General features: G+C 41.0%; 3 protein-coding genes and 1 pseudogene across 5 annotated transcripts in view; all 4 read left to right on the top strand.

Annotated features, from left to right (window-relative positions):
- The window catches only part of CD58 (CD58 molecule), a 56,183-nt gene that overhangs the window by 29,843 nt on the left and 1,272 nt on the right, over positions 1–25,068 (top strand). Inside the window, exons 3-5 of one of the 2 annotated variants that reach the window (XM_050748280.1) lie at positions 4,309–4,572; positions 18,883–18,960; positions 21,602–21,638. In XM_050748280.1, the coding sequence (XP_050604237.1) occupies positions 4,309–4,572; positions 18,883–18,960; positions 21,602–21,638 (379 nt within the window). The remainder of the gene's footprint in view (positions 1–4,308; positions 4,573–18,882; positions 18,961–21,601; positions 21,639–25,068) is intronic. The other variant, XM_050748288.1, reaches the window with a different exon arrangement.
- On the top strand, positions 4,583–9,448 carry LOC126930715 (nucleosome assembly protein 1-like 4; annotated as a pseudogene). The gene has a single exon (XR_007717653.1). The product of XR_007717653.1 is annotated as a nucleosome assembly protein 1-like 4 (transcript).
- On the top strand, positions 9,263–9,675 carry LOC126930865 (60S ribosomal protein L39). Its single transcript, XM_050748429.1, has one exon. The coding sequence runs from the start codon at positions 9,343–9,345 to the stop codon at positions 9,496–9,498; it is 156 nt and encodes a 51-aa protein (XP_050604386.1). The 5' UTR covers positions 9,263–9,342; the 3' UTR covers positions 9,499–9,675.
- Positions 23,755–25,068, top strand: part of NGF (nerve growth factor) — a 1,213,865-nt gene continuing 1,212,551 nt past the window's right edge. Inside the window, exon 1 of the mRNA XM_050748412.1 lies at positions 23,755–23,759. The gene's annotated coding sequence lies outside the window, so the exon portion shown is untranslated. The remainder of the gene's footprint in view (positions 23,760–25,068) is intronic.

Here is a 25,068-nt window from a genome sequence, read left to right as displayed (position 1 = left end):
GTATATTTTGGACAGGGGGATTTCCTGGCACTTCCTAAATTCAGGGCATCCACTTCCTTCTGTGTGTACATTGAGATCTGGCTTTCCTCTATACCCAAAAGTCCCCTTAAAATTTCTACTTCTGATGTTTATTAGTCCTTTCCCATCTTTTTATGGACCTTCATCACATCTCAGATGATGATTTTTATGTAAGTAGAATTAACTGCCCTGTCCTTAACTGGGCTGGATTGATACTTGACCTTTACTAAAATTTGTGAAAATATACACATATTTCTATAAAATGTCATCAGATATGTGTAAGAAATTCTCATTTTTTACACAGCAGTGAACTCAATTCATTAATTATAAATTGACTAATTGTCTTAGGGAGGAAGTAGACACATTTCTTGCCAGTTTAATGCTGCTTAAAGTAGAGGTATCACCAGTATTTGTTAGATACAGCTGTGGTGAGTCCCGCGGGCAGCAAGAAAATGTGAAAGATGTATAGAAGGAAAAGATCTAAGGTGTAGAAACTGTGATCTAGGTGCTGCAGAAAGGCTTGCACACTTTTAGATGAGTTGGATAGGCCCTTCTACATTTGCTATCTGGCAACTGTTGTGTAATGAGATAGCTAGAAAGAGCTTCTATATAGTCAAGGGAGTTCTAGCAACTTAGAAGATAATACTAACACTTCTCCATGTTTCCCCTCAAATTACTTTCATATTCTGTTTTTTTTTTCTTTTCTTTTCTTTTTTACAAACCCTGCATGTGGCATTCAGCCATATTCTGTTTGACCTTTACAATGGCCTGATACAGCATTCCCTTTCACAGATGAAAATAAGACAATTTAGGAGTCCGTTTCTCTGTTTGTAGAACAAGAGACCTGGATGGATGCTTTCTTAAAACTTCCAGCTCCTAAAAGGACTGTGGTCCCGGGTCACATAGCAGGCCAAGGCTAAGGTTTGATCAAATGTCCCAACTCCCAGTCAGTGACTCTTCTCATCATATCACATATACCCTCTGGGGAGCCTTGGCTTCCTGGAGTTGGAAACTCACAGCCAATGGCCATGTGCTCTATTACAGCTAGCATTTGTTAACTACTTACTCTGTGCAGGCACTACATGTTAATTCACATATTGATTATTATCTGTATTAACTCATTTAATCTCATTACAGTCTAATAGAGTAAGTGCTATTTGTGTCCTTGTAGAAAGGAGGAAACCTAGACACAGGTGATTTAAGTAACTTGTCCAATGTCAGATGGCTCTTAGCTGTCATGAAGCTGGGATATGAATTCAAGCAGTTGGGCTTCTGAGTCCATGCTAAACACCATACTGTACCTCTTTGGCGGTAGCTGGTAGAAGAATTTACATTTTGTTTGAAGACTGTCTCTCTGAATCTATCCTTCTATCCATCTGTCTCCCCATCTGTCCAGTACTACTTGTGAGGAGCCATCTGTGTGCCTTGCGTTATGTCAGGTGCCGTGGTTGAAAGGTGAGGCATACCTAGTCTTTGTCCTCCAAAGATGCACAGTCTCTGGGGCTGATGATGCACCTCTGTTCAGTTCAGAAAGTGCTGGATGAAAGACTAGACATTGGCAGAGCTAGATCAATACATTAGAATCTGTAACAGAACGAATAGGGCACACACATCAGAAGTACCTGGGATGGTGGGGCTCAGGAATCTGTATTTTTAACAAGCACCCTTGGTGATTCTTATGCACCTTAAAATTTGAGAAATGCTTCAAAGGACCATTTCTTTTTTTTTTTTTTTTTTTTTTTTTTTTTGAGACGGAGTCTCGCGCTGTGTCACCCAGGCTGGAGTGCAGTGGCGCGATCTCGGCTCACTGCAAGCTCCGCCTCCCGGGTTCACGCCATTCTCCTGCCTCAGCCTCCGAGTAGCTGGGACTACAGGCGCCCGCCACCACGCCCGGCTAGTTTTTTTTTTGTATTTTTAGTAGAGACGGGGTTTCACCATGTTAGCCAGGATGGTCTCGATCTCCTGACCTCGTGATCCACCCGCCTCGGCCTCCCAAAGTGCTGGGATTACAGGCTTGAGCCACCGCGCCCGGCCTCAAAGGACCATTTCTAAGGAAGTAGAAAGCTTGGTTTTCTGCCACTGAGAAATGCCCAGCCTAGTTACAGAGGCAGGCATAAGTATATGAAATACTGAGAACAGGCATTTTTGAACTATTCTGGGGATGCATGTTCCTTGGAAGTCCCCTGAGGGCTGCTATTGGGTGGGGTTGGCAAAAGGGACCACAGGAAGTTAGGGGAGCAGGGCTCTAGGCTTTCAATTTTGAGTCAACTAGAGCAACTTCTTATCCATTGGACTGGATTGCACTGAAGATTTAATTCAGAGAAATTCCACTGCTTAAAAGATGATTAAAAGTCTTTTTAATTTAAGAAAATCTTAAGGAAGTATGTAAGGACTTATGTGAGCTAGATTAAACTTAAAAGCTAGGAAGCCCCAAGTAGAAAGGGAAGTCAGTGTGTGCCTCTGGTTTCTACCAAGGCAGCTGAGTACATTATTTAACTGAGCGAGAAGGAATTCAGGAGGAGGAGGAGAAGATGGGGGAACCATTAAACACTTTTATTTTTCAGATTATAATTGAAGCATAAGCTATTAACTTGTTTTATATTATAAAACATCATTTTAAATGACAACATAGTATTCCATTATCTTGGTGAACCTAAATTTACTTAGATGCTCTTCTAATAGATGTTTATAATGTATCAATACTTTATTATCCCAGTGCTACCATGACCATTGTTGTATATTACATATGTTTTTGCATGTTTCCTCAAGCCTCTTATGATTAATTGCTGGAGGGTAGCTGAAATGCAAGAAGGCATATGAATTAACAAATAAAGGACCAGTAGGACAAAGTAATTAGCCTTGAGGCTTTTAAAGGGCAACAATGGCAGAATGTGACATGTTAGTGTCTTAACTCATAGATCCACGCTGCCTTAGCCAATAGGAGGCGCTTCTTAGAGGAAGGGTGGGAGTGAGGCCTCTGGACTGGCAGGTCTGTGACACATGCTGCACCCGGCGCTGCCTATTAATAGGGCCAACCCAACCAATAGGCAGGGCCTGACAAGGCTCTGTGTAGCTCCACCTTTCACAAAATGCTTTGAGTCAGATGTGTTATGGAATTAAAATTTCTTTTTTACATTTTGGAAAGGTAATACAAGATATTTCCTCTGCATATTAAGCACCCCACTTAATTATGGGGAGCACCCTGTGGGTCAAGCATAGGAACAAGTATTTATTTCATTCCTATATATTTAGAGGTCTCAGTCTGATACAGTCATAGCCCAGTGTGTGCAGTGAGCTAGAGTGAATTAGCACAATCATAACTCACTGTAGCTTCAGACTCCTTGGTTCAAGTAGTCCCAAGTACCTGAGACTATAGGCAGGAGCCATCATTGCTGGCTGATCTTTAAACTTTTTATAAAGACAGGGTCTTGCTATGTTGCCCAGGCTGGTCTTGAACTCTTGACCTCAAGCCATCCTGCTGCCTCAGCCTCCCAAAGTGCTGGGAGTATGTATAGCCATGAGCCACTGTGTCCTGCCAAGCACAGGAATATTTTTGTGGTGAAACGATAATGAATATTTGAAGTAAGTGAGAAAATAAAGACTATAAATCCTTGTGTTAATTCAGGTCAGGTCAGGGTTTGCAGCTTAATGATTTTGCTACCAACTTGTGAAGACTCTTTTGGCTTCAGAGATTTTTTGATTTCAGAATTGAGGATAAGGGATTTGGGGCCTGTACTGGTCTGTTTTCACACTGCTATAAAGATCTATCTGAGACTGGGTAATTTATAAAGAAAAGAGGTTTAATGGACTCACAGTTCCATATGGCTGGGGAGGCCTCAGGAAACTTACAATCACAGCGGAAGGCGAAGGAGAAGCAAGCATTTTTTTCACAAGGCAGCAGGAGAGAGAGAGAACTGCCACACACTTTTAAACCAACAGATGTCATGAGAACTCACTCTCTATCATGAGAATAGCATGGGGAAACCACCCCCCATGGTACAATCACCTCCCACCAGGTCCTTCCCTTGACACATGGGGATTACAATTCAAGATGAGATTTGGGTGGGGACCCAGAGCAAAACCATGTAAGGGTCTGAATTTATTCTGTTAAATTTGAACAGGTAGGTCTGACCTAGCAAAAGAAAGAATTCTCAGTCCTTGATGCTCAAGGAGTTTGTCTGCTCATCCTTTCAAGCTCATAAGGAAGTTGGGAGCTCTTCATAAATTTGCAGATGATGAGTCTAAATATTACTATTTTCTGTACTAAATATTACACTTTTTTTTTTCCAGAGCCTCTTCCATCTCCTACACTAACTTGTGCATTGACTAATGGAAGCATTGAAGTCCAGTGCATGATACCGGAGCATTACAACACTCATCCACAACTTAACACGTACTCATGGGATTGTCCTTTGGAGCAATGTAAACATAACTCAACCCATATATATTTTAAGATGGAAAATGATCTTCCACAAAAAGTACAGTGTACTGCTAGCAATCCATTATTTAAAAGAACATCATCAATCATTCCGGAAACCTGTATCCCAAGCAGTGGTGAGTAAATAACTAAATGTGTCATGGAGGCTTTCAAACCACAGATGTGGTGACTAACCTAAGGTTCACAATTTTGAAATGTAAAACAAGTTACAATTTTTAACAGAAACCCCATTATAGATATAAAGCTAACATTATTTAGCACTTTCTGTGTTGAGCACCATTCTAATACATATGTTAATTAATTCAATCTTCACTTATCCCTATTTCCTGGTGAGAAACCAACAGAGAGAGAGTTTAAGTTGTTTGCCCAAGGTAACAGCTAGTAAGTGGCAGAACCTGGCTTTGAGTAGAGGCTGTCTGGCTCTAGAGCCCATGGTTTTAACTATTCACAGTGCTGCTTTGTAATATTGTTAATAATCATTATGTTCTCAAAGGTTACATATCTACTACAGGAACATGCATTTGATCTGTTTCCTTAGGCCTAACACTAAGTTAATATCACGACAATCTGTCTTGGCTATGATTTTCTAATGTTGTTTTAGTATTATTTACATTTGCAATTTTTATTATGTTTTTTACATTATATCCCCAGTTTAACAAACAAAAAGGTCAGTGACTTGAAAGTGGTTTATTAAAATATAAAAGAAAAGATGAAAATAGTAAATATTGTTATTCAGAATAATATAATTGTAAATAGTGAACAGGATTCCAGGGCAAATAGAGAATATGGGTCTCTAGGGCTGGGATAAGGTGAGTCTATGAATGAAATTTTTCTGAACAAGCAGCTGAAACAGATAAGGGAAATTAGCAAATACAAGAAATATAAGAAACTTGGATTTTAACTGGTGAGCCACTCTAAGTCTCCCGTTTATTGTCTTTTCCGAACCCTTTCAAAGAATAACTTAAAGCCATTAAAGTTATGTTATTTTCAGACAAAGCAGAGTAACTTTTGGGAAAGACATTTTTCAAGAAGAAAAAGTGGACGTCCTCGTCAGGGCGGACAGCGGCAGCCGCAACTGCGGGCCTGGGGCTTGGGGCCTGGAGCCTGGGGCGGGGGCGAGGGCGGGCGGTCCCTCCCAGCACCTGGCGCGGCCCGCCCTGCCGCCCACCGTCCTGAAGGTCAAGGCGCTTTGTTCTGCATTGCGGGCGGCTTCCACGGCGGCGGCCCAGCGGAGGAGGCGTAGACTGCAGTGAGCCCGCTAGCTTGGCCAGCCCCGTGTACCCCGCGGCCCTAGCGGCATGCCGGGAGGAGCGTTCAGGCTTCTCGTTTTTTAGTTGGAGACGTCCAGGACCTCTTTATTAGATGTTTAGGAATTTCAGTTTTTCCGTAGGGCAGTGGTCATCGTGAGCCTCTGTGGGGTCAGGCTGGGCTAACTGGGGTTTCGATTTTAAGTTTCCTGTGGCCGAGGGCATGTCTGACTGGGAAGAAAGTCCTTGGCATGACTTCTTAGCTGTTGGGAGCTGTGCGGTGCGAGCGAGATGGGCGGCGTGCACTCCCCGAGGACAGGCCTGAGTGGCCTTAGCCTAGTTACTCACGGGACTTGGTTTACCAGACAAGGGGATAAAAACATTCAGATGGCAGATAACAGTTTTTCAGATGGGATTCCTTCAGATTCCGTGGAAGCTGCTAAAAATGCAAGTAATACGGAAAAGCTCATGGATCAGATGATGCAGAATCCTGGAGTTGTGGCAGCTTTACAGGAGCGACTTGACAATGCCCCTCACACCCCTTCCAGCTACATGGAAACTTTACCTAAAGCAGTAAAAAGAAGAATTAATGCATTGAAACAAATTCAGGTGAGATGCGCTCATATAGAAGCCAAGTTCTATGAAGAAGTTCATGACTTGGGAAGAAAGTACACAGCATTATACCAGCCTCTCTTTATCAAGAGAAAAGAATTTATCACCGGTGATGTTGAACCAACATCTGATATGGAATCAGAATGGCACAGTGAAAATGAAGAGGAGGAGACATTGGCTGGAGAAGTGAAAAAAATAAAGTAGTCATAACAGAAAAAGCAGCAGCAACAGCTGAAGAGCCAAATCCCAAAGGAATTCCAGAGTTCTGGTTTACCATCTTTAGAATTAGTCCAGGAGTATGATGAACCAATCTTGAAACACCTGCAGGATATTAAAGTGAAGTTTTCTGACCCTGGACAGCCTATGTCTTTTATATTAGAGTTCCACTTTGAACCCAACGACTACTTTACTAACTCAGTCCTGAGGAAAACCTGCAAGATGAAATCAGAACCAGATAAGGCTGATCCATTTTCATTTGCAGGTCCTGAGATCACGGACTGTGACGGGTGTGTACTATTGACTGGAAGAAAGGAAAGAATGTTACTGTCAAAACCATCAAGAAAAAGCAGAAGCATAAGGGTCGAGGCACTGTTAGAACAATTACTAAACAAGTATCCAGTGAGTCATTTTTCAACTTATTCAATCCACTGAAAGCGTCTGGGGATAGAGAATCACTGGATAAAGATTCTGAATTCGTATTAGCCTCTGATTTGGAAATTGGACTCTTTTTCCATGAGCGGATAGTCTAAATTGGACACTTTTCCCATGGGCTGTGCTATGAGGACGATGACAATTTTGACGAAGGTGAAGAAGAAGAGGAGGAATTAGAAGGTGACGAGGAGGGAGAAGATGAGGATGATGCGGAAATTAACCCCAACAAGGAACCCAGCCAGCTGGCGGAATGCAAGCAGCAGTACGAAGTGGAGGTGGGCGCCTGGCAGACCGGCTGTCGGGACTCCGGGCCTGTAGGGGAGGCCTCAGTCTTCGCCGCATGCGGCACAATCCCGTCGACAGCGCTTACTCCATCTAGTTAGTTTTCAAGTGCGTGATTTTCACTTTCACTTTTCTTTTTTCCTTATTGTTTTGCTTAACTTGTACAGTGGCAACTGAAATGCATTTCAGAAATAGGAGGTTTCGTCCAGTACCCTCTGCAGCCTTGGTGCCTGTAGCTCTGGACTTGCCTGGGCCTTTCCCTGGGGGAGGGCTCCATAGACCACGTTGGGGTGGGGTGGGGTGGGGGTCACTTGGTAAAAAGGGCCGAGGTCTGGTGATGAGGTTCCAGGGATCTAGAACCTCTCCTACCGCTCCTGCAGTTGGACTGAATTCTTCCCTTTCATTTGAAGAAACCCACTTGCTGTTTCCAGCCGCTTAATCTGCCGAGTGTGCAGCCTGCATCACCAGCTGTATGCTAATCATCTCAAAAGGGCTGTGTAGAGTAGGGCCCTGTTCTCCTTAGGATATTGCTTCTTGATTTTCTTCTTTTAGGGTTGGGTCAGGGTTGTGGCACACCACCTCAGGCGAGAGCTGCCATAGGTCACTTCATATTTGTTTATCCCTTCTTGCCTGGGAGGACTGTGGCCTTTTGCTGTCGCTCGTCCTTGCCATTTCTGAACCACCCTGGTGACCTGAGCAGGAAGATGTGCCACTTCTTAGCAGGGGCAAGGGCTGTGCGGAAGAAACACTGCTTCCTGCCACCAGGGCTGAAGACACGAGCCTGTCCTCGTGACATAGGCACCGCCCTGCTGCCGGAGCCGGGATTCGGCGATCTTCTCCAGTGAGGGGCTGGGCTGGGAAGTCCTGCGTTTCATTTGAGCATATGAGCGTCAAGTCCTGCTTTCTCAGTAGCCCCCTTGCTGGGCCCTACCATTCATCCTGTCTGAAGGTCCGGGTTTGGTGTGACTGCTTGGTGGCTGGTGAGTGGGGTTTCCAAGTGGGTGACAGTGCTCTCCGGCAGCCTGGGATGGCCGTGTCCGCACTGACCAGGCCTGTAGAGAGTGCTCAGCCTAACCTTAGAACACATTTGTAACTGAATACAGTGTTTTCAATTTGTACATAATAGTTAGAATATTCTATTAAAGTTATGAAACATGGAGAAAAAAAAGAAAAAGTGCAAATGAGTTCCAATTTATAACTGACAGAGAAAAGATCAAACCCACAGAAGTGTCACTCTGTTTGTACAAGTCACACAATTGCAAGAAGTTTTTAAAACAAGCTGCAAAGTTATAATAGTTAAGCTTGCAGCAAACACTCCTTTATTAATTCTACCTTTTGAGTGTTACATAATACCTAAGGCATACAATATGGAAATGCGATTTGTTGTAAAAGCAGATAGTTGCTTTATAATGGGAACAAAAATTAAAACCAGTACGCTTTTGCCTTTTGGTATATGTATGCTGCATCTAACTGACAAGGAGGAAGAAGATGACCACATATAGACAGAGCAAGCAAGTTGAAATCTTGAAAAGTTTTAAGTGTTCCAAGAGACAAAATACTTGAAGGAAATAATTTCTGAGTAAGATCCCTCTACAGAATTACATGGAATATTTTAGGGGATTTTTAAAGATTTTGCCCTGGTACTAGTTTTAACTTTATGTTTGCCATTAGAGTTGAAGACACAAAGTAAGATTACTCTTACTGAAAGTAAGATTACTTTCCTTGTAGATAGTCTAGTAAAAGATCATAAGAGGGAATAATATTCCTCTTATTGATTTGAAATAAGTACTATTAATTTGAAAAAATTATTTTAATTATTAAATAATGGTGATTCATCCATCCTTCTTTTACATTTTCTTCCAAATTGATAGTTCACATATATACAATAGATTTTGAAAGTTTGAGGAATGTTGCTTGATAGGTCTTAGGTTTAAATCCTGGAGTAGTGTTGACATCTGAGACATACATCTGGGCTTCTGACCCTGGTTTCTGTTAACCACATGTTGGAGGACCTTCTCCTTTTAAAATACAAACCAGGGCCCCCTCTTTTCCTTTCTCCGCCATCGTGGTATATTCTTGCCTCCACTTCTCGCCATGTCTTCTCACAAGACTTTCAGGATTAAGCGATTCCTGGCCAAGAAACAAAAGCAAAATCGTCCCATTCCCCAGTGGATTCGGATGAAAACTGGAAATAAAATAAGGTACAACTCCAAAAGGAGACATTGGAGAAGAACCAAGCTGGGTCTATAAGGAATTGCACATGAGATGGCACATATATTTGTGCTGTCTGAAGGTCACGATCACATTACCGTATCAAACTGAAAATGTCACCACTCTCTGGAGAGTTCGACGTATTTTCCTCTCTGAATCTATTATGAATGCGTTGGTTGGCTGGGTTCAGTAATAAATATGTGAGGCCTTTCATTTAAAAAAAAAAAAAAAAGTACAAACCAGGAACTGAACTTAATGATCTTAATGGTTCTTTTGAACAATAACAGTCTAGGATCTTTTTTTTTTTTTCCCTGTGATGATTTTTGAATGCTTTTGTGTGGAACCACATGCATCATAACAGATATAAATCCGTGAAAGTATAACAGTTAAATACTAGATCTTACTTTTTCAGGTTTTGATTTCTCATCTAAACTTTCCAATGTTTTGGCAGTGAAGCAAACTAACTCACATTGACTAGCCTGCTCTTCTTTAGCAAACCCTTCAAATAAATGCCTCATTTCCTCCTCACCACTGTCATTTTAGATTGGCCAGACGGTTGTTACTTACCTTTTAAGAAGGAGGAGACAGGTGGCCAGGCATGATGGTTCACACCTGTAATCCCAGCACTGTGGGGGGCTGAGGCAGGCGAATCATGAGGTCAGGAGATCGAGACCATCCTAGCTAACACGGTGAAACCCCATCTCTACTAAAAATACAAAAAATTAGTCGGGCATGGTGGCAGGCACCTGTAGTCCCAGCTACTCAGGAGGCTGAGGCAGGAGAATGGTGTGAACCCGGGAGGTGGAGCTGGCAGTAAGCTGAGATGGCGCCACTGCACTCCAGCCTGGGTGATAGAGCAAGACTCCGTCTCAAAAAAAAAAAAAAGAATGAGGAGACAGGTTGAACCAGGTGGGGTGACTTGCCCAAGGTCATTTAAGTATTGGAGATAGAATTAAAATTTAGGTCTTTGAATTCTAGAGTGTTTTTGTATGATACCATCATGACTATACATCTCAAGTCAAAGTTTAAAGTTTTCTTTGATTTATTCATAGGAGTGAGCTAGAGAAACCTATACCATGTAGATATACATAGTAGATATTGGTCAAATGTTACTTGATCTTAAATCTCATTTTCTCATGTTTCTTGTAACATTTTGTCTAATAGGGCCTTTTTGTGGTTTGTGGTCATTTTAGCCATTACATCTGCTGTCATACCATCACTGCAACCCAGAAATGGGGTGATGGGGTTATTAACTAGTTAAACACAATCTAAAGGAGAATTTTAGAGATAGTTGAGATTGACGGTGGAGTTCTTGTCCACCTCCTATTGTATTGAGGGAATAAACTAATATTTACTGAAGGCCTCCTCCACAACAAACTCCTGTAAATGATTTACATAAATGTGTCACATTTAATCCACACAACAAACCAATGGTGTGGGTATTTATAAAGGAGGTATCTGAGGCACAGTGAGACTAAATAACTTGACCAAATATACACATTTATTAAGAGCAAAGCCAGGATTTGACATTCAACTCCATCTGAACTCAAAGCACTGTGTCTTCCCCACTGTATTGGTAAGTGAAAGTAAGAAGATAACTCAAAGATGTAGAATTATAATCTGGAATTGGAATTTACTTCCATTGATAAACCATTTGAAAATTGCAGCTCCAAGGCATTGGGAGATGGAAAGAAAGCTAGTGAGCAATGATTTATTGCCTTTGTGTCATGCTCCTACAGTTTGCTCCTCCTTATCTCCTTATCTGTGGTCAGAGTAGATAGCATGGAGGTTTTATGCCCATGCTACAGATTTTCAGAGACCTCAAGGTTAGAAAGCTGGTTTATGGCAGCATGTGAATATAGACGGACTTACACAGATTAGAAAATTGAGAAGTTGAGGGCAGTAGAAAATTCTGGATAGAAGAGAACGTGGGATTGGGAGTGAGAAAACCTGGGTCCTAGACCTGATTTCATTGCTTACTGGCAGTGTGAATGTGGGGCATAATAACACTTACTTTACAAGGGCTGAGGAAATTAAATAAAATAGCATGTGGGAAAGGGTATTGATGATGGTTAGTCACCATAAAACTGGTAGTTGTTATTCAGGATACAGGAAGAGTTTCAAGAGACAGGACTTTTGGTATAACATTATATACAACCAATGGTTTAAGGAGGACAATGTAGAAGAGGTTGTGGATTTGCACTTCGGAGGTCATTGTTGACAGACCTTGTGAATAGATGAGGGTAGGAACCAGATTCCTGGGCTTTAAGTAAGAAGAGGGATAGTCCAATAGGCCAGTTATATATCTGGCTGTGAAAGAGGAAAAGAAAATCTGAGTACCTTTGAGAGTCAAAGGTTATTTCCAGATAAAGAAACCAAGTGGACTTCATCATTCTCTTTTAGATAACTGCTGGGAAGAAGTAGGGTCATTGTAACACCCTCCACATTGACACAGAACTGTAATCAGGAGCCCAGGGAAAGTGCATATTTTTTGAAGGAGTAGGCAAGAGGATATTCTCTAGAGTACCAGTTTCCAACTGTTGTCCACATTTATGGACCAAGAACATAAAAGAAACATTGCTCAGCTTCGACCTGAAGTTATGTAGAACAAACATTTTTCTGAGTTCAACTAGATGATTTTTTTTTCATAGCTGGGGTGGACATTATGTTACCTGTAGGCAGTAAGTCACTGAAGGACCCTGCAGGTAGAGCCTCAAAAAAACACCCTTTGATCTTACTCCTTAAAAAAAATGGGAGAAATTGGAAAAATTCATCATAGAAACACAAAAATATGGAGAAGTAGGAAAAAGGAGAAGAAGGAAAGAAATGCAGCATAGGAAATAATATTATGTAGACTGAAATGAAGAATGTTAAGAATATTTGAACAAAGTTTGAACCAGATGAAATGTAACAGGAAGAAACAGAAGTAGGAGAATTTTTGGACTGATTTAAGTTGGTCTCTTGTGACTTTTATGACTTTCCACCAGGAAGAATAGTGATTAAGAATGTGCACTCTGCTTTTAAAAATTGAGAAAGAAGGCTGCATGCAGTGGCTTATGCCTATAGTCCCAACACTTTGTGAGGCCAAGACAGGAGGATTGCTTGAGGCTGAGAGTTTGAGACCAGCCTGGGCAACAGAGGGAGACCCTATCTCTACTAAAAAATAAAAGATTACTGAGGTGTTGTGGCATGTGTCTGTAGTCCTCGCTACTTGGGAGACTGAGGTGGGAGGATCACTTGAGCCTGGTATTTTAAAGAAATCAAATCAATAATTAATAATCTTCCAAAACAGAAAGCACCAGGTTCAGATGGGTTCACTGGTGAATTCTACCAGATATTTAAGGAAGAAATATCAATTCTCTATAATCTATTTTAGAAGATAGAAGAAGAGGGCATACTTTCCAACTCATTTTGTGAGGCCAGCATTATTCTTGTGCTAAAACCAAATAACAATACAAGAAAAGAAAATTAAGACAAATATTTCTCGTGAACATACATGTAGAAATCTTAAACAAAATATTAGCAAATTGGATCCAACAGTATATAGAAAGAATTATACATCATGACTAAGTGGTATTTATCTCAGGTATGCAAGGCAGGTTCAACATATGAAAATCAGTTAATCCATCACATTGACAGACTATGAAAGAAAAATCACATTATCATACCAATAGATACAGAAAAAGCATTTGACAAAATCCAACATCAATTTATGATAAAAACTCTCAGTAAACTAGGAATAGAGGGGAAACTTTTTCAATTTGTTAACAAATGCCTACAAAAAACCCTGCAGCTAACATCATCTGTAATGGTGAGAAACTTGAAGCTTTCCCACTAAGACCAGGAACAAGGAAAGAATGTTCTTCTCACCACTCCTTTTTAATATTGTATTATAAGCACTAACTAATGCCATAAGACAAGAAAAGGAAATAAAATTTATACAGATGAGAAGAAAGAAAGAAACTTGTTTTGGTTCTCAGATGACATGAATATCTATGTATATAATCCAAAGGAATTGACAAAAAGCCTTCTGGAACTAATAAAAAACTCTAACAAGGTTGTAGGATACAAAGTTAATATACAAAAGTCAATCACTTTTCTATATAACAGCAATGAACAAGTGGAATTTGAAGTTTAAAACAGAACACCATTTACCTTAGCACCCCAAAAATTCAATACTTAGGTACAAGTCTAGCAAAATACATACCAGATTTATATGAGAAAATCAACAAAACTGATGAACAAAATCAAAGAACAAAATAAATGGAGAGATATTCTATGTTCATAGATAGGAAGACTCCTTATTGTGAAGATGTCGGTTATTTCCAATTGGCTCTATAAATTCAGTGCAATCCCAAGCAAAATATCAGAAGTCATTTGTGGATATCAACAAACTGATTTTAAAGTTAAATGGACAGACAAAAGACCAGAATAGCCAGCAAAATATTGAAGGAGAACAAAATTGGAGAACTGATACTCCTCAACTTCAAGACTTACTATAAAGCTACACTAGTCAACATAGTGTGGTATTGGTGGAAAAATAAAAGACAAATAGATCAGTGAATCGGAATAGAGAGCCCAGAAATAGACCAACATAAATATGGTCAACTGATCTTTGACAGAGGAGCAAAGGCAACACAACGGAGAAAAGATGATCTTTTCAACAAATAGTGCTGTAACAATTGGACATCCACATGCAAAAAAATGAATCTAAGCACAGACCTTATGCCCTTCACAAAATTGTACTCAAAATGGACCATACATCTAAATGTAAAATATAAAACCATAAGACCCCTAAAACATAAGAGAAAACCTAGATAACTTTGAATATGGTGATGACTTTTTAGCTACAATACCAAAGACATGATTCATGAAAGAAGTAATTGGTAAGCTGTACTTCATTAAAATTAAAAACATTGCTCTGTGAAAGACAATTTTAAGAGAATTAGAAGCCAAGCCACAGACTGGGAGAAAATATTTGCAAAAGACACATCTGATAAAACACTATTATCCAAAATATACAAAAAAAACCTCTTAAAACTCAACAAGAAAAACACAAACAACCCAATTAAAAAATGAGTGAAAGGCCGGGCGCGGTGGCTCAAGCCTGTAATCCCAGCACTTTGGGAGGCCGAGATGGGCGGATCACGAGGTCAGGAGATCGAGACCATCCTGGCTAACCCGGTGAAACCCCGTCTCTACTAAAAATACAAGAAAATTAGCCGGGTGAGGTGGCGGGCGCCTGTAGTCCCAGCTACTTGGGAGGCTGAGGCAGGAGAATGGCGTGAAACCGGCGGGGCGGAGCTTGCAGTGAGCCGAGATCGCGCGCCACTGCACTCCAGCCTGGGGCACAGCAAGACTCCGTCTCAAAAAAAAAAAAAAAAAAAGTGAAAGACCTCATCAGACACCTCTCCAAAGAAGATATACAGAGAGCAAGTAGGGATATAAAAAGATATTCCTGGGCTGGGCGCAGTGGCTCACACCTGTAATCCCAGCACTTTGGGAGGCTGAGGCAGGTGAATCACCTGAGGTCAGGAGTTCAAGACTAGTCTGGCCAACATGGGGAAACCCCATTTCTACTAAAATTACAAAAATTAGCTGGGCATGTCCTATGTCAACAGGCATCAGGAAAATGGAAACTAAGACAACAATGAAATACCACTTCATGCCTATCACACTGACCAAAATCTGGACAGCACCAAATGCCGGTGAGAACGTGGAGCAACTGACAGCACCAAATGCTGGTGAGAACGTGGAGCAACTCTTATTCATTGCAAGTGGGAATGCAAAATGGTACAGCCACTTTGGAAGACAGTTTGGCAGTTTCTTATAAAACGGTACATACTCTTACCATTCAGCACAACAGTCATGCTTCTTTCTATTTACCCAAAGGCATTAAAAAAAAACTTATGTTGACATAAAAACCCGCACACGGATGGTTATAGCATCTTTATTAATAATTGCCAAAACTTGGAAGCAACCAAGATGTCCTTCGGGAAATGAATAGACAAACAAACTGTGGCACAAACAGACAGTAGAATATTATTCAGCACTGAAAAGAACTATCAAGTCATGAAAAGACATGAAGGAAACTTAAATTCATATTACTAAGTCAAAGAATCCAATCTGAACAGACTACATGCTATGTAATTTTACCTATATGACATTCTGGAAAAGGCAAAACTGTGGAGACTGTAAAAAGATTAGTGGTTGGCAGGGAATATGAATAGGTGGAACACAGAGGAGTTTGGGGGCAGTGAAAATACTCTGTATGATACTGTAACGATGTTATACATTTGTCCAAACCCACAGAATGTACAACTGAATGCTAATGTATGGATTTTTTAGTGATAATGATGTATCAGAGTAGTTTCATCAGAGTAGTTTCATTAATTCTCTGGTGAGGGATGTTGATAATGGGGAGGCTATGCATGTGTAGGGGCAGGGTATATGTGCAAACTTTCTGTAACCTCTGTTCAGTTTTTTTGCGAACCTGAAACTCAAAAATATTTAAAGCCAAATGAAGCTAATGTACTAAGCCATGAATCAAGTTTGTGGAATAACCCCAATTAGAGGAACAATTCCAAGTGTTTTAAAAACATAGTAATTTGGGTGCATATTTCAAGGGGCTGCATTCTAAGGATAAAAAGAACTACAAAGAAAAAAATTGTAATGTTTTAAGTAATTATATAGTTAGTGGTAATGCTGGTATTTGGTTACTGTTCAGTATGTACTGCAGGAAAGTGCAAGTGAATATTTATATTGTTGTTATTGAATATTGGGATGTTTGGCATGAAAGAAAGGAGATTCAGCTGTAAATTGATTAGGTTAAGTAAAAACTGTAGCCCTGGATTTATTTAAAGGTATTAATTTGAACCATATGAAATTGCTGTTTCTCTAGTCAAAAACCATTGAATCTTGGCAACTGAATAGGGTTCAACATAATGCCAGCATGACCCATCAATGTATTTTGTCTCTTAGAAAATCATGTATTTCCTGGTTCTGTCCTTTGAAATGTTCTAGAAACAAGAGCCAATCTCATAGCAATTTGCATGCTTCTTGATTCTTGGACCCAGATTTGAGTGACCAGTGTTACCTGGTGTGCCCAGACTTCCCAGTTTCCGCACCCAAATTTCACATCCCAGGAAACTCCTCAGTTTCAGGAAAACCAGGATGATTGGCCACCTTCACCCAGATTATGGTATCTAATTACCATTTCCCATGAAAATGAACCAGGGCCTTTGGGACAGTTGGCTGATTCCATATCTGGCGCATGGAATGCATTAAAATAAGCCTTGAATATCTTGTTTTACCGCATAACAAGAAAGTTATCAAAAAGACTTACTATGATAGTACCAACAGGACTCAGGAGCCACTCTGAAGAGGTTCCCTCTGGCCAAAAATAAGACAATTGGAACATCAATAAGAATAACAACTTCAGTAGATTGAAACACATCAATTGTGCTCAGTTCATGAGTTCATAATGGTACTAAAAACAAATTTAAAAACTCATTGGTCATCTCTAGAGAATGCTTGGGAGCTAACTCATTATTTTGAAAAAACGGTAAAGAAAGAGAAGAATCAAACACTGTTTTTCCTTTATAAACTGAACCTCAGAGTAACCACATTGTTGATGGGGGCAGTTTATCTTTATGTGAAGATTGTAGTTAGTAAAGAAGGAATGATAGACTAAACCACTCTACAAACCCTTGATGAAATTATGGCTCTAGACAATGATCTTCAATGGCATTGACATCATGAAAAGAAAAGCAACCAGGCATTGTATGCCACCTGAGGAAAGTATACAAACACTACTGGGGGAGTATTATTGCCAAAGAAAATCTGAATTCTGCTACTAAAGAAGGGAAAATGATGTTCAGGGGCACCTATCAGTTTCTTCTCAAATCTGACCAATAGGTGACTGCCTATTTGTTCCAACACACCTGTGTTCTTAATAAAAGGAAAGTGTGATCTTATTCTTATTTATTCATTCATTTTCTCTCTCTCTTCTTCCTCTCCCTTCCTTTCCCCTCCTTTCCCATATCCATGTCACATTTGCTCTTAGTGACCCCTCCCCAGTCCTTTAGCAGTGCACTGTGTACTCTGATTTTGGATTTTCAATAGCTGGATAGAGTTTACCTCGTGAACATACCACAGTTTTTTGTGAAAACAAGGGGCTGCTGTGAAAACAACTTAGGTTATTTTTGCCTTATGGTATAATAAGTAAGGCTGCAGTAAATATCTTTGTGCCTTTTTACGGGGAGAAGAAGGGCACACCATTGGTAGTTTCCCCAGGATGACATCTTAGAAATGGAATTGTAGAGTCACAAAATGTTAATAGAGATACCAATAACATCTACTTAATAGGTTAATGACAATATATAATAGCTGTTCTTAAGTGCAACTACCCTATGAGATAAGTATATTTATTAGTCCCATGTATAGTTACCCTAGGAGAAAATGGAGGCACTGAGAGGTTAAGGCACTTGCCCAACATTGTAATGACTTAGTGAGACTATAGGCACATGACTTAGTACAATGCCTAGATGCTTCATGATAAATATTTTTAAGGCTTATTATATACAACTGCCAGAATTGCCCTACCAAACACAATGCCAAGTTCTGCTTCCACTGGCAATATGAAATGGTCAGAAACAAACCTTCTAGTGGAATATTTGCTTCTTTTATTAAATAACACAGGGTCTGGAATGTATCAAGCTTGTGCATATAAGTTTGTTTAGAAATAGTCGAATCTTGTTATTCATAGTAGTTCTACAAAGTCAAATTAACACTGAAATAGCAAGTACTGAAGTAACGTTCCTGCGGGAAATACAGGGGTAGGTTCCTGTAAGCCTCTAGTCATAACATTTTTGTTAATGATCTGTTTATAACCTTGTTTTATGTGTGTTTTGTTTAAATAAACCTTAATATGTAGTGTTGATTTATTAACATTAAACTCATAGCCAACAGCACTATAACTCATGCCTAAGTGAAGCTTATCTAATACACCTATTTTCTCTGCAAGGCACATCGCAGCCTTCTTGCACTTAGGAACTCTTGTCAGCACTTCAACACTATACTTTGGGACCATTTAAAATAGTGAAATCACCAACAAAAAAGCGTAAAAATGCAAAATCATGGCACTAAATAGACTGCAAATAGGACACTTGTTAACAGTGTAAGAACTGAAACAAGAAGGCAGAGCTTCACTTTCTTCCACCTCTGCTGGGAATCTGCTTATTGGGTGACTCAAAAGTTTTCATCACTGTTCTTATGTCTGAGAATGACTGCTATGGGTGTTGATTTGTGGACTACAAATCAATTTCAGCAAATAAGCAAATTGCAAGGTGGAATCTGCAAATAATGAGGATCCATTTTGATCAGTTCAACTAGTTGAATTTCTTTTCTTTTCTTTTTTTATAGGTCATTCAAGACACAGATATGGACTTATACCTGTAGCATTAGCACTAACTGTAACATGTGTTGTACTGTGTGTGCGTGGTATGTATGTTTTTTAAAACAAAATAATTTTCAAACTTGCATTGGTTTTCCAAAGGCCAGAAAATAGTTTAAGGATGAAAATAAAGTTTGAAATTTTAGATATTTGAAAAGAAACAAAAGCTCTTTTGCTTTACTTATGTGGGACTGCTGAGCATGCTAGGTTCCTCCAAAGATCCTACATTATCTCAAGGTAGAATGAATCCTTGGGCCACAGAGAGCTTTACAGGCCTGGGAACATAGCCTGGACCTGTTGCATAGTCTCCTTTTACCTGTGATCTGCTTCAAAATATAGTTAAACTTCTGGTCTTCAAGTCGGAGTTTGCTAAAGACTTCTTTAGGCTGCCACCTTTGTAATTTTCATGTCATATACCACGAATGGGGCTCCCAGGTAGGAAAGGAGTTTTGGTTGAGTGAAGTGACTTGTGTAATACAAGTAATTGTGCTTGTATTACTTCCTGAGCCTTTCTCAGTCCCCCAGCGATCTTGGGCCAGTCACACAGCTTGGAGAACTGATGACTTGGAGAATTTGTTCCCAGCCTGTTCATTCCTGGTAATGAGTAATCCCTCTCAAATCCCAAAAGACAGAGAGCAGGCTGTAAATCTGAAGAGTGGATATTCTTGATGCCAAAGCAGTTTCCATATCAGCCTTCACCAAAAAGAAATAGACCAGACAGAGAATGCCAAAAAGTAAACTTTCTACAAGTGATAGCATCTAGGACCCATTGTGTCTTGAATCAAGTTTGTAAACTAGTTTCAGTTTCCCTAGACCTGCACTGTTCAGTATAGTAGCCAATTAGCCATGTGTGATTATTTAAATATAGAATTTAAAATGAAATACCATTAAATTTAAGATTCATTCCTCAGTTGCACTAACCACCTTTCAAGTATTCAATACCTACATCTGGCTAGTGGCTACCATACTGGATAGCCCAGATAAGGAATAATCCTATCATTGCAGAAAGTTTTCTTGGTCATTGCAGACCTAGACTATTTTGGGATATCAGTGCTAAATATAATTTCCTGAAAAGAACATTTTCATATTATAAGTTGTAAATACCATGAAAATCCATCCCTAAGTAATAGATTATCAATCAGTTGACTCTCTACTAAACAGTATTATAACAATCAGCTGAAGAAAGTTTTCAGCTATTACCCGGTGCATAAAATATTTTGGGAGCTCAGATTTTTAAAAAATCTATTTTAATCCCCAAATAGCAGTATAAGAGTTAATTATGTCCTGAACAGGTTGGTTCCTAGAATCCAAAATCATTTTCCACTCAGATCTAATTGTTGTTGTAGATCTCAATTAAAGGACTAACCCAGGATGTCTGAGCCAAAGAGAGGTGGCACTGAGTTTCCATAGAACTTCAAAACAATTGGATTTAACTTAAAAAAAAAAGGTCATTCAATATACAGAAAATTACTCCCATGGTCAGTACTGTTAGCCCCAGATAATCTGAAAAAATTTGTTCTAAAAAAAAAAAAAAAAAAAAAAAAATGGAGGCCAGGCATAGTGGCTCATGCCTGTAATCCCAGCACATTGAGAGGTTGAGGTGGGTGCATCACTTGAGCCCAGGAGTTTGCGACTAGCCTGCACAACATGGTGAAACACTATCTCTACAAAAAAAATACAAAAATTAGCCAGGCATGGGGGTGCATGCCTGTATTCCTAGCTATTCAGGTGACTGAGGCGGGAGGGAGGCAGAGGTTGCAGTGAGCTGAGATTGTGCCACTGCACTCCAGCCTGGGTGATGGAGTGAGACTCTGTCTCAAAAAACAAAAAAACTCAGCAAGCATCTCAACCTTTAAGCAACCTTAATGTCATTAATTGGGGAAACAGTGAGATGTTTGGCATGGAACCTTCAGAAGAGGAAAGAGTTGAATGGAAACAGCTCCAGCTGCCTAGTTGTAGTTGACAGACAACTTTATAAGCTCTAGTCAACCCTGTTGACTAGGCCTCTGGACCACTAGCATACTTCTAGGGTAGGGCGAATGCCTACTGTGGGCAGGAAAGCAATGCATGCATGTGTGGGAGCACTGTCTTGATGTCTGAAATAGTACCCATGAGCTACATGTGGCTACGGAGCACTTCAAATGTGGGAGTCCAAATTATCATGGGCTGTGAGTATAAAATAATAAGTTTCTAAGACCGTGTGTGAAAGAATGTAAAATATCTCATTAGAAAATGTTTATATTGAGTACATGTGGAAATAATTTTATATTTGTGACAGATTATGTTAAATAAAATATTAAAAATTACCTTTTTCTTCTTACTTTGTAATGTGGTTACCAAAAATTTTAAATTGCTTATGTGGCTTGCATTATATTTCTGTTGGACAGCACTGGTCCAACCCATTCTAGCCTTCCCTGCATCTTCAGCCTTATGCATAAGGTAAAATTAACTATTTTGCCAACAGTTTTTGCATTTGGTTTTCTATCATGTTCTGACCAATTTTGAACAACTCTTTGGACCAGCTCTGTAGCCAAGTTGATTTAAGCATACAGGATAGCAGGAAATCCCAGGGTGATGGGGCTCTGGCTTAGTTTTCCATATTTAGGCCTCTAATAGGCAGTCAGTAACCCCACATTTCAGCTTTTCTTTTCAGTTCTTTAATTGAGAAGACAACTTATTCATTTTTAGGTACTCGGAAATGTGGCAGAAAACCAGACAGAAGCAAGTAAGTACCCTGCAGGCTGTGCACGGTGTGCCAGAACAACAGCAGCCCTGCTGTAGATGCCCATTACTTGGGAAGCCAGATTCTACTCATCTGTTGGTTGCCTTGTACAGTAATAAGAAGTAACATCAGCAGATATACGAACCATAGTGTATTAAGTACCAACTGTGTACCATGCACTGCACTAGCCACTCTCTGCATGTCATCTCCCGGAACCCTCTCAATGAACCTTGCAGGAGGAGTATCCTACCCCTTGCTTAGAGACAGTGCACATGAGATTTGTAGAAGTCAAGTGAGATATCAAGGCCACATTTCTAATAAGTGGTGGGCTGGGATTTAAATCTAAGTCTTTGGACTCCGAGAGTTATACTGTTAAGCACTACAATACACTCCCTCCACCTCCCATTCCAGGAAAAGTTGGATCAGGGATAGGGTTCACTTCAGGAGCCAGGGTCAGAGCTGAGCTTGTAGTTGCAAATAAAAGATAGGACACAAACACAATTAGCAGCAATGTTGGTTTAGTAAACTGCCATAGGATGCTCCAGGAGGCCCCCTCCTAGCAGATCCCACTGGTGGTCAGGAGGCAGAAGCACGAGCCGGGTGTTGAGGGATGAGGGGAAGAGTTAAGGCCCAGGGTGTGAAGGGCAGAAGAAGAAGTAGCAAGCCATCCTCTTTGGAGCAGCGAGTGTTGAGGCGTTAGAGAAAGATGGTGCTGGGCCGGCAGGTTGGGCCAGGCTGAGACTTTGAGAGAGGCTTTGGGTCATTTGGGGAGAACCGCAGAGTTTTCTAGCAGAACTATGCTTTAGTAAGATCACTCTGCTGGCAAAGCATGGGACGAATTAATAGGAGATGAGATGAGGACACTGGTTAGTAGAGTAATGAAATAATCCAGCCAAGCAGAGAAGAGGGGCTGAGTCGGGGTGATGGTGGCAGAACTGAATACGCAGAGCTAGGTTTGAGAGAAACAGCAGAGGTCCTGTTAGCAAAACTGTCATCTAGCAGTGTAGGCTCTGGTGCCAAACCCCCTGGTTCAGATGCCAGCTCCATTTCTCACAGGCCTTGGACAAGTCACTTAAATTCTCAGTGCTTTGGTTGTCTTCTGTGGAAAATGGGCATAATGATAATATAGAAATGACAATGATAGCATAGATAATAACAGAAATAACTGTGTCAAAATATAGTAATATAAGTAAAATGCTTACAATAGTGGCTGGCTCGTAATAGTGTTCAATAAATGTTAGCCATTATGATGATTGTTACTATTATTTTTCAAGAAAAATAAAAGTGACAGGACCAAGTGTCCCAGAGGAGTCACACAGGAATCTTGCTTGGGAAGGAAAATTGTGAATTTTTGCTTTGATAAGTTGATTTTGGGGTGCTGGTGTATTACCTGGGTAGTGATGTCCATGTACAGAATTGGAGATGTGGGTTTCAGGCTAGAGTTACAGATTGGGGCCCCTCTTCATCCGGACAGTAATTGATGCCATGAACACCTGAGGTCACTAAAAAAGAAAAACCAGATGCCCTAGGGTGATGGGAAAAAGCAGAGGAGGCAGGACTGGGGAAGCAAAGTCCAGGATCAGAGCCAGGGTACCCCCACATTAGAGACTTGAGGGAGGAGGCTACATGTTAAAGTTGCAAAGACAAGGAGGTAGGCGAGGGGTTAAGACCTTTGGTTTTGTTGAGTCAGTTGCTGTGGTCAGTGCAGGGATGAAGGGAGGATGGCTAAGCAGCAGCAAGGACCTAGGTGAGGTGGGATCAATGGATGGGCCACAAGGTGTCCTTTCTCCTCAGCTGCCAAGTGGAACAGCGCAGGAGAAACAAGCTGTGGCAGGAGGCGTGGAGGCAAGGGAGTCCAAGGGGCAGCTCAGTCAGCCACAGGCCCAAGCTGGGAGGACCCAAGGCCATGAGGGGTTGATGGGCCGGGAGGCCAGGCAGAGAGGAACCAAGTAGCTGGAGATGAGGTGAGGCAGGAGAGGTAGAGACCTCCAGGCTTGTGGTCAGAGGAGGGCATTTCAGATCTGAACAATATGCGTGAGCCCCAGTGAGAGTGCAAGAGCCAAGTCAGGTCTCTGCTGAGATCTAGGTGGTTACAGTGGAGGGGAACTCTGAGTGGTTGGGGGAGGCAAAGCCACCACCACCAATGATGGGGGTAGGGGGGCATCATCCAGGGCCATGGGGAAAGGCAGTGGGCATTCCAGAACTCATTCCTTCATCTGTTCCTTTCATCACAACAAACATTTTGGAGATTAGGCGAATCCAGGCACTGTGCGAGCTAATAGGGTGGGGTCAGAGTACCCAGCGAGGCTAGACATTGTGTGGGATTCAGAGAAAGCATATAATAGGGTTCCTCCCACAAGAAGCTTGTGGCCACACCAGGGAGAGAGAATGGATGCACGTGAGCGTAAGAAACTCTTAGAAGGACTTAGGCAGGAAGCACAGGTGATAGGCAGAATGTGTGATACGATGGTGAGGGCTGAGCAACCAATGCAGGGGAGTTGAAGAGGCCAGAATAATCAGAAAAGCTTCGGAGGGGGTAGGATGTGACCTACATTTTCAGAATGAGAGTGGAGTAGAAAAGCCTTTCCAGGTGGGATAAACAGCAGAGGCAAATACATGAGAGGGAATTAAATCTGTTGTGATTTATTTGATAGTAAGGTTGACCTGCCTGGTATCGAGTTGAAGTAGAGGCAAAAGACACTGAATATTTGCAAGGAGGTCCTTGGAATGGAGTGATATGGAAATAGGCAGCCATTGTAGGTTCTTGAGCAGGAACATTTTGCATGAAAAGCACTGCTTTGGAATGAGGAGTCTAGAAAGGTAACACTGACCTCCCTAAGGTGACATTCTAGGGAGAGACCCGAGTATTTGGGGCTGAGATTGAGAGAAGAGCTTACTTTTCTTGGTATATTTTTATTTACTATTCAAATTCTGCATCATGTGTGCTTACTGCCTATTTAATAATCAATTTTAAACTTAACCCACTGTGGCAGCAGGGGGAATTCCCTAAGCTCAGTTACTAAAGGGTTATGAAGCTGGGTGTGGTAGCACACACCTGTAGTCTCAGCTACTTGGGAGGCTGAGGTGGGAGGATTACATGAGCTTAGGAGTTAGTGGGAGGATTTCTTGAGCCTAGTAGTTAGAGACCAGCCTGGGCATCCAAAAAATTAAGTTAAATTAAAATGTTAAAAGGTTCTATATATGGTGGAGATGGAGGGGATCGGGGGAGGAGATGAGAAAGGGGCAAGCATAACCAGGAACAAATGTGATATTTCCCCAGCTGCATGAGGGCAGGACCAGGAAGAACTAAACCCAATTAGGAACAACAGAGGACAGATGAGTAGATAAGCAGACATCTGACGGGAAATGACCACACCACACTTCCCACCCCGGCAGTTCAACATAGGCAATTTCTGAGTGCCCTGGTATTTTT

This window comes from Macaca thibetana, chromosome 1 (genome assembly GCF_024542745.1).
Source record: "Macaca thibetana thibetana isolate TM-01 chromosome 1, ASM2454274v1, whole genome shotgun sequence".
Classification (NCBI taxonomy): Eukaryota; Metazoa; Chordata; class Mammalia; order Primates; family Cercopithecidae; genus Macaca; species Macaca thibetana.
This window is presented reverse-complemented; position numbering and strand designations above follow the sequence as displayed.